The 8,942-nt window shown below is 45.5% G+C and overlaps 1 protein-coding gene across 1 annotated transcript; it reads right to left on the bottom strand.

The window, feature by feature from the left end:
- Positions 1–7,646: 7,646 nt before the first annotated feature.
- KLF14 (KLF transcription factor 14) lies at positions 7,647–8,630 on the bottom strand. The gene has a single exon (XM_007177276.2). The coding sequence runs from the start codon at positions 8,628–8,630 to the stop codon at positions 7,647–7,649; it is 984 nt and encodes a 327-aa protein (XP_007177338.2).
- Between the last annotated feature and the right edge of the window lie 312 nt (positions 8,631–8,942).

The following is an 8,942-nucleotide window of genomic DNA, read 5'->3' as shown; positions in this document are numbered from 1 at the left end:
TAAATCTGTCTTTTCCTTCTTTAAATTTTTGTTTTTAAAATTTTTGTGTCCTAAACAAGAGGGTCTTTATCCAATGATGATATCTTCCAGCTTTTTTATAAGCTTTTATAGCTTAAAAATGTTTAGGTCTTTACCATCTGGGATTTATTTTTCTGAAAGATTTGGGATAGAATGTAATCCTGTGTTTTATTTTGTTGTTTTATTTAAGTGAAGAGCCAATTGTCTCAATAAAATTTACTGACTAGTTTGTCTTTTCCACACTGATGTGAAGTGCCTTATCTCTTATATGTCAAATTCTATAGTCACAAGTCTATTTCTGGGTTCTTTATTCAATCCACTTATTTGTCTATTCCTGCACATTACCACACTGTTTTAATGACCATAGCTTTGTAGTATTTTGATATCTGGCAAATCAACTCTCCCTCCCTACCTCTCCCCCCCACCTCCCATGATCTTCTGTAATATTTCCTTGAAAAAGTTTCATGAAAAATCTTTTTGCAGTTTTGATTGGAATTTCATTAAATACATAAATTTGAGAAAAGGATGGACATCTCTTTTTTAATTAATTAATTCATTAATTTTGGGGGGGCTGCATTGGGTCTTCATTGCTGTGTGGGGGCTTTCTCTAGTTGCAGTGAGCGGGGGCTACTCTACGTTGCGGTGCACGGGCTTCTCATTGCAGTGGCTTGTCTTGCTGCAGAGCACGGGCTTCAGTAATTGTGGCATGCAGGCTCAGTAGCTGTGGCTTGCAGGCCCTAGAGCGCAGGCTCAGTAGTTGTGGTGCACGGGCTTAGTTGCTCCGTGGCATGTGGCATCTTCCTGGACCAGGGTTCAAACCTGTGTCCCCTGCATCGGCAGGCAGATTCTTAACCACTGCACCACCAGGGAAGTCCCAAGGATGGACATCTTTATAGTATTGAGTTTTACCATCTACAGGAACATTATTTATCCCCATTTAGTCATATTTTCTTTTACATCATTCAGCAAAATTTTATAGTCTTGTCTATAAAGGTTCTTTATGTTATTCATTGCTACTGTATATGGATGGAATTACTTAGTCTATTACATTTTCTGATTGATGATTGCTGGCATATAGGAAAGTCATTTTCTCCTTTCTTCAATTAATGTAGTGAATTATATCAATAGAGCTCCATTATTGAATTAATCTTGCATTTCTGAGATAAATTTAACATTATCATGTTGCATTATTATTTTCATTTGCTGCTGAAATACAATTTCTAGTATTTTATTGTACTTGGGATTTTTGCATCCACCTTTATAAATAGAAAGTTGTGCATTATTTTCTTATCTTTTATATATCTTGTTTTGGTATTAAGGTTAGCTTAACTATATAACAGGAAGTAAATTGGATAACTTTCTCTTTCCATGATTTAAAGCAATTTATAAAATACAGAAGTTACCTGTTTCTTGAAGGTTTAGAGAACTTGCCTATATAACCACCTAGACCTAGTGCCTTTTTTGGGGATAGATCTTTTACTACTGTTTCAGTTTCAGATTTTCTACATCTTCTTAGACTATTTTGAAATTTTATATTTTCCTGTAAAATTAGCCATATATTTTTCAACTCTATTGATATAAAGTTGTTTGTATTATTCTCTTATAATTAGAAAAATCTGCTCATGCATTATGATTTTATGTCCTTTTTTATACCTGATAATTTTTTGTGCCTTCTCTCCTTTTTCTTAATCATATTTGCCAAAGAAATATATTTTTAGTAGGGTCTTAAAAAGTGTTTCAGACAACTCTACTCACTTTCTTTTACTGTTTCACTAACTTCTGCTTTTATCCATGGTAGTGTTTTTTCAACCTTTTTTCATTATTACCCCTCTAGGAAACTTTTTAGACCTTTTTTCCCTTAATCGCTACTTTCTTCCCCCTGCAACCCCCAACCTTAAACCACACATATAGTATGTATCTGTTTATGCAGTATGGTCTTTTGAAGAGCCACAACCATTGTAATAGCTAACATTTTTTTCAGCCCTCAAGAACCGATTTTCGCTCCCTTGGGGGCAATATCTTTTCTATTGAGAATGCATTGCCCATGGTAATGTCTGTTTCTACTTTCTTTGGGTTTATTTATTTTCCTCTTCTTCTGGAGTTGAAAGCTTAGTTCATTCACTTTCAATTTTTTTTTAAGTAAAATATTTAAGGCTATAAACTGTACTTTCTCCCCCAGTGCTGTTTGCTTGCATCACAGAAGTTTTGCTGTTTTGTACTTTTGGTTTTCATTCAGTTCTAAATTTTTGTAATGGCCACTTTTATCTGAGTTATGTAGAGGCTTGCTTTTATATTTCCCCATACATGGATTTTTGGGTAAGATTTTTATTGTATTTTTATGTGACTGCCTACCTGGAGTTTGTTGAAACTCTCTATCTTACCATATGGTCAACTGAAATTCCTGCAGTCTTTCAAAGTTTGATGTTTTCTGTAGGCTTTTGGTAGATACTTTTTATCAATTTAAGAATTATTTTTGTTACCAGTTTGCTAAGGTGTTTTTACTTTTTATTTATTTTAAATTATTTTTTTATTGAAGTATAGTTGATTTACAATGTGTTAATTACTGCTGTACAGCATGCTAAGGTGTTTTTAAATTAAATCACAAATTGGTGTTGAGTTTTAACAAATACTTATTTTGGAACCAATTGAGATGATCGTGCTTTTTTCTTCCTAATTTGTATTAATTTGATTAATTACTTTAATATATTTCATGTGTCTCATCTACCCTATGCTTTCCCTTATAGGCTTAACTCTGTACATTCTCCAAGGCATATTTGTGTTCCCATTTACAATGATAATATCACTGAGACTAAGCTAAAAATGTTGGAAGTAATACATCTACATTTTCTTTAACCTTCTAATATACCCATCTTAGCATTCATGGGATGATTTCCCATTGCTTTCTCTACAGATTCAGGTAGGTACCTCTCAATATTTCCCTGGATCTGAGATCCCTGGTGGAAGTGGGCATTTCTGTTTTCTCTCTGAGAGCTTGCTTCCATTCTTCTGTTATATCTCTTTGGGTTCCAATTACCTCCTCTAATTTAGTAATGACTAAACTACCACCCTCTTCTTTAGTCCCATCGTAAGATCATTTGGCTCTGCGTCATTTTCATTTTCCCATTTGTACTGTCAATTTTTTGTGTCCTTTAAGAACACAACTTTTCTTCTAAAGAAATTCTTTTCTTCCTCCAGGTCAATTGGCCTGTCTTCCTTCACTTTTCACCCTCCCACTGCTTCTATTTTGACTTCAAGGCCTGAACATGTATTTGAAACAAATACAATTCCTACTTGATTTCCTGAATAGACCTGCTTCCTAGGAAGAGAAGAATCCAGGCACAACTCTTTTTAATACTCTTCCAAGCCTTTGGCATTACAATAGCATTGCTTCTCTCTACCCCAAACCCCCATATAACAAACATTTGCATTTCTTTTTTTATGTTTATGATTAAAATCCACCATTCCTCTGTGATTGAACACACAACTTGAGTTCTTGAAATTCCCCTGTCAGGGCTCATATAGTCAACACATCAGGCACTTGGGATATAAATGGAAGGTGACTCTGAATACCCATGTGAATTAAAGAAGTTGGCCCCTTCCATCAAGATTAGCCCAAATTAGGTGAAACTAAACTAATGCCACCTGCTAATCTCCAGCACAATTTAAGGGCTAGACTCTCCCAAGTTTGTTGGAAGTACACATGGAACTTATGCCATTAAGTTCCTTAAAGTCCTCGTCTGAAATTCTGGCTGAGAATAAAAGGCAGCACAAATTTTTCCATTCAATAGTGCCTTTCCCTTCTGCAGCAAGCCTGTCTCAACTATATCTATGTGAATCAAGATCAGCCACAGTGACCTGTACTTTTGCAAAGCCCTATGTCCAGTACCTCTAAAAAAATAATGACTTGTCTATGGATATTAGCTACCATACGCTGCTAGAACTTGAAAAGGCCAAAGAACTAAAAGGCCCAAGATCACTACAGCACTAAAGCCTGTGCCCTCGCAAACCAGATGTTGCATCTCTACATATCTTATTTTGGCCCCCTAATTCCAGTCACAGTGCCTATTTCTCAAGACTTAATAGCCAATGCATATTTGCATGTGTTGGGGCTTAAGGGGAAAAATTAATCATATCCATTTCCTTTCTAAGTTCTCAGTCAACTAGGTAATAGATACAAGAATCAGACCAATGAGGATGAAAATATCAGCATTTTGTTGATGAGGCTGTACCTATAGCCAAAATTGGGCTTTCTAATACCAACCCTCCACTGCCTTTCCCACCCTTCCCAATTCCTCCTATTGGTATTACTCACCCAAAGAATATACAAAGAAAACACTTACCTGGGGAGCTGCAAGGGGGCATGGCTGTTCCAAAAGTGGAGACACAGAGAAGTGCTCTTCAGACCTGCCTCTGGAAGGCAGGCCTGGGCCCCAGCAGGTGTGCTTACCATATGAAAGCTGGATCCGAGTGGAGTGGGTACATATTGCAGGCAGAGGTACAAAAGAGAGAAGAGAGCTTAGAGAGAGAGAGAGAGAGAGAGAGAGTGTGTGTGTGTGTGTGTGCGTACATGATGACCCTCTTCTGTATGTCTCCATCAGAGAACACAATCTTCCTTTGGAGATTAAGTGAGTAAGAGGTAGAGACAGAGGCCAAGAGTGATATTCCAATACAGTTTCCTACTTGGAGGAGAATAGGGAAATAGGGACAAATGACAGATTCTTGTCCCTGTGGGTGGGGCAAGGCCTGTACTCTTCATCTTCTCCCAGCAGGGGCAGGGGATTCAATTCTCTCATGCCCAAGGTCTGACCTGGAATTCAATCCCAGGTCCCAATCCAGATTTCAGGAAGAGTTCTATTAAAAGATTTTGTTACTAGGTCATTCCTACATCAGAACTCAGGATGGTGGGAGTCGGGCAAGAGCCCAGAGGTTCAGATTGACCACAACCAAACCCCAGACATACTCACTTGCTGAGCTCCATCTAATTAACAAAAAGCAGCAAAAGAAACACTAATAAAACTAGGAAGATCCTTTCAAGGTATTTCACTAATAACAGGTCCTCAAGAGCTGTCTGGCCACTGGAGTGAAAAGGGTAACAACAATAACCAAAGCTAAGAAAGATCAGCCTACAAATATTACCCCCATTGTCTGTGTCCCTTCCCACCACCCCAAGTCCTTGGAGAAGTCACTGAAAGACATGCTACATTTACCTTGTCAGAGGCCTTTCCCAGACAAAAGTCCCCAAGGTACAAGAACTCAAATAAGGACACTACTTGGGAGATTGAAAATCAAAAGTTATTTATCAGAGAGTGATTGGAAAAGTCACGCTTTCTCGAGCCCAATTCCAGAATGGTCAGTGGGAGTCTCTCTCCTGTTAGCTTCATTGGTCCACCTACCCAATGGTAGATCTTCTACTGAAGGGGACAAAAGGGAAATCACAGTCCTCAAGGGGGCCCCAGAGTGCCCTTCCTATCAAGTCCCAGCTGAGGAGACAAACCGAGCAAAGGGAGGACTCTTTCCACCACCAAAACCCACCTTCACAATTGCTCCTCCTATTCCCACACGTAACTCAAGGAAAGCTCCACCTACCCTGCTTAGTCCTCATCAGGAAACACTGAACCTCTTCATACCCTTTGAGTCCTTCCTAAATACCCTTCCCTCACTTAGTATAGGAGCACTTAGTAGAGTCCCAGTGTTCATATCACTTACTCTCTCAAGGAAGCTAGAGTGCCCAGGACTAGAAACTGGCATTGAAAATTAATCTACCAGATCAAAAGATAAAGTTTCTCCCAAGATGCTAAAGAGGCATTCCCACTTTAAGTCCACATGGTGTGGAAGGAGGGAAAGGACTCAAACTGCTAAGAAAAGGGCTTTTGGGTTAAACACAACAGGCAAAGGGTTCAGCGGGGACTGGACAGATGAAGGAACATAGAAATGATAGGGAATAGGGAAGGAGGGGATCCTGGTGGCAGTAAAGGAGAGTGGTGCCCTTTGACTAAGGGCCCAGATGGGGTATCTAAGCATGAGGGAAAGAGTCACTTAGAAGGCCAGATAACAAAGTTCTAGTCATGGCTTTTGCCAGCAACTCAGCATGTGACTTTGAGCTTATCTAGCCTTCAGTACCTTCATCTGCAAAACAGGGGAAAGAGGTTTGTTTAACTAGATGCCTATTATGGTCCTTTGAGAGTATGGCATCCTCCACAAATGTGATTGATGGACTATGACAAGATATTCAGGAGGGGGCTAAAGAGGATTTTACCAGAGCAGGAAATGCCTTTCAGCCCCATCTCTAGTGAAAGGGTCACATGTATACACATTCACACATACATAAGCAGAGTGGCCGACAATTTCATCCATAGCAGCAGAAACACTTACAGAGAAAAATAAATACTGGTGATGCTCAATTCCTGCACTGGGGGAGAGGGTTCCTGAGGATGTAACTTGGAGGGGCTCCAAGGTCAGGGGAGAAGGGTCCTCCTATTTGACAGTAACTTTCACCTTGCTGTCCCTTCCCCAAATCCAGAGCAGCTAGCTCTTTGAAAGAAGCCACTCCCACCTTCCCCTCCCCAAACCACCAACTCACCTGTTGCAGAAACAAAAATGCACAGACCCCAAGGGAAATAACCCCCTAGCTAGCCACTAAGAAATGAACAGAATCCACCACACCTGAGGTTACTTGGGAGTGTGGCCAGCTGGGACCAAAAACCCTTATTTCCCTGAACGTTAACAATGGTTCTGAAAGGTCTTGGTTTGGACCTATGTCACCCACCGTCACTTGGGTTTGCCCTCTTGGTGAAGTGGGAACTAGCCTGGATCACCCTTTTATTTCTGGTGCGTTTATGATTGTTTCCAAATTTTTAAACCAATCTTATTGTGAGTGAGCCAGGAAGTTACTTCCCCAAGTAGCACTTCAAATTAGAAGAAAAGCTACGACACAATTACAGGGTTCCAACCCTTGCAACAGGACCTGCAAACAGGCTCGCACCACCCCCCAGACACCAAGAAGCATCTCCCAGCCATACATCCACGTGGACTCTTACATGGCCTCTCCTAGCAGAGGTAGCTGGGGCAGTTGGGGAGTGGGGGATATCAACCTCCTATCAACCTGGGATCCCTGTTTAAAATACACTAAAAATACATTAGTAAACATTGCTGTTTACAGAAATAGAAATCATTTCTGTTTCCAAAGGCCTCTCACCATCCCAGTCCTGGACATCTCCAAGACTGCCACCCCTGACACCCTCTCCAAGGTCCGCCCTGGTGGGTGGGTAAGACACTAGAGTCCTTTGAGACTGAGAGCTCCTCAGGCACCTGAGAATTCCAGTTTCACATCTCTGGTTCCCATGGAAGGGAGACTCTTCAGGACTCTGGAGAGTACCGGGGTTCATCCCTTCTTATCAGTTCCTGGGGGCTGTCTTGAGGCAACCCCCCTTTTTTGGATGATATACGTGTTGTAAGAATTCCTGCTATTTTCGGGCCCCCAGTCCCTCCCCAGAGTCCAACGTGCCTGCCTGGACCCCCCCTCAGAGCGGAGAAGCCAGTCTGTGCCTTGTTCTAATCACTCTGGGAAAGAGGGATGGGCAGAGAGAAAGCAAGGACAATGGCCTGGGGGATCGTCCTTGAGGGGACAACTAACAGCAATGACTGTCAGACAAGCAGGTGGTGAAGCTGGGCACCTGCCCGGGGACGGAGCCGGAGCTGTCCACCAGGTTGGCGGGTTGCGAGTCGACGCGGGGAGTGCGACGGCGCCCCCGGTACTCGATCATGTCGGGATGATAGGCTGGGTGGCGGCGGGCGTGCTTGGTCAGGTGGTCGCTCCGGGAGAACTGCTTGGGGCAGAGGGGGCAGGAGAAGCGCTTCTCGCCCGTGTGCGTCCTGTAGTGGCGGGCCAGCTCGTCGGAGCGCGTGAACTTCTTGTCGCAGTCGAGCCAGTCGCAGGAGAAAGGGCGCTCACCCGTGTGGGTGCGCTGGTGGGACTTCAGATGCGATGACTTGTAATAAGCTTTGTTGCAGCCCGGGAAGGGGCAGCGGTGGCGCTTGGCAGCAGGTGTGACTGGCCTCCGACGGGGGCCTGGACCCGTGGCGGGGGCGGGGCCCGCCCCAGGGGCCACGCGGGAGACCGCGCCAGGGTGGGCAGGCACTCCCGGGACGGCTGGCGCGCCAGGGACCGCGAGCGCGCCGGAGGAGTGCACGGGTCCGGAGACCTCGGCCGCGCTGGTGGCCGGGGTCGGCTTGGAGCACAGGGTCGGGCCGGAGCACGGGGTCGGGTCGGAGGAGCCGGATGAGGCGCGCAGAGCTTCCCCCGAGTACTCTCCAAAGCACCCCCCAGAGCCGCCGCGCAAGTCAGCCAAGACGCTTGCAGCCAGCAGGTGGGGCGCGGCGCCGCCCGCGCCGGGGCTGGGGGCGGGGACCTGGGGGAACGGGGGGACCGACACGGGCCCCGGTGGCCCCGGACCCGGCAGAGCGGACTCCGGCGGCGCCGCACCCACCTCCGAGCTTGCCGCTCCGCCCGCGCCCTCGGGGTCCGGCAGGCGGCGGTGAACCACGGCACCCGCGGACATGGACACCAAGCACTCGGCGGCGAAGTAGTCCAGGCACGCCACGGCAGCCGACATGCTGGCACCGCCGGGCCGCCGGCGCGCGCCGTCCGAGCGCGGCCGGCCGCGGGCGAGAGAGTTCTCGGGAGCGTCCGTCCCGCAGCCTCGGAGCGAGAAGCAGGAGGCCCGGTGCGCGCCGCCCGCCACCCGCCGCCGCCGCCGCCGCCCGCGCGGAGCCCGCCCCGCCTGACGCGCCCCTGACGCACCGGAGCCCGCGGGGGCGGCGGGACCCGCCCCGGCCGCAGGACACCCACTCGGAACGCGCGGCCCACCGGGCTAAGTCATTTTTAACAGCCTAAGAAATTATCTTGTCTTCGCGTTCTTGCCTCT

The sequence above is a fragment of the Balaenoptera acutorostrata genome, chromosome 7, assembly GCF_949987535.1.
Source record: "Balaenoptera acutorostrata chromosome 7, mBalAcu1.1, whole genome shotgun sequence".
Lineage (NCBI taxonomy): Eukaryota > Metazoa > Chordata > Mammalia > Artiodactyla > Balaenopteridae > Balaenoptera > Balaenoptera acutorostrata.
Note: the sequence above shows the minus strand (reverse complement) of the source record. Positions and strands in the feature narration are given on the sequence as shown.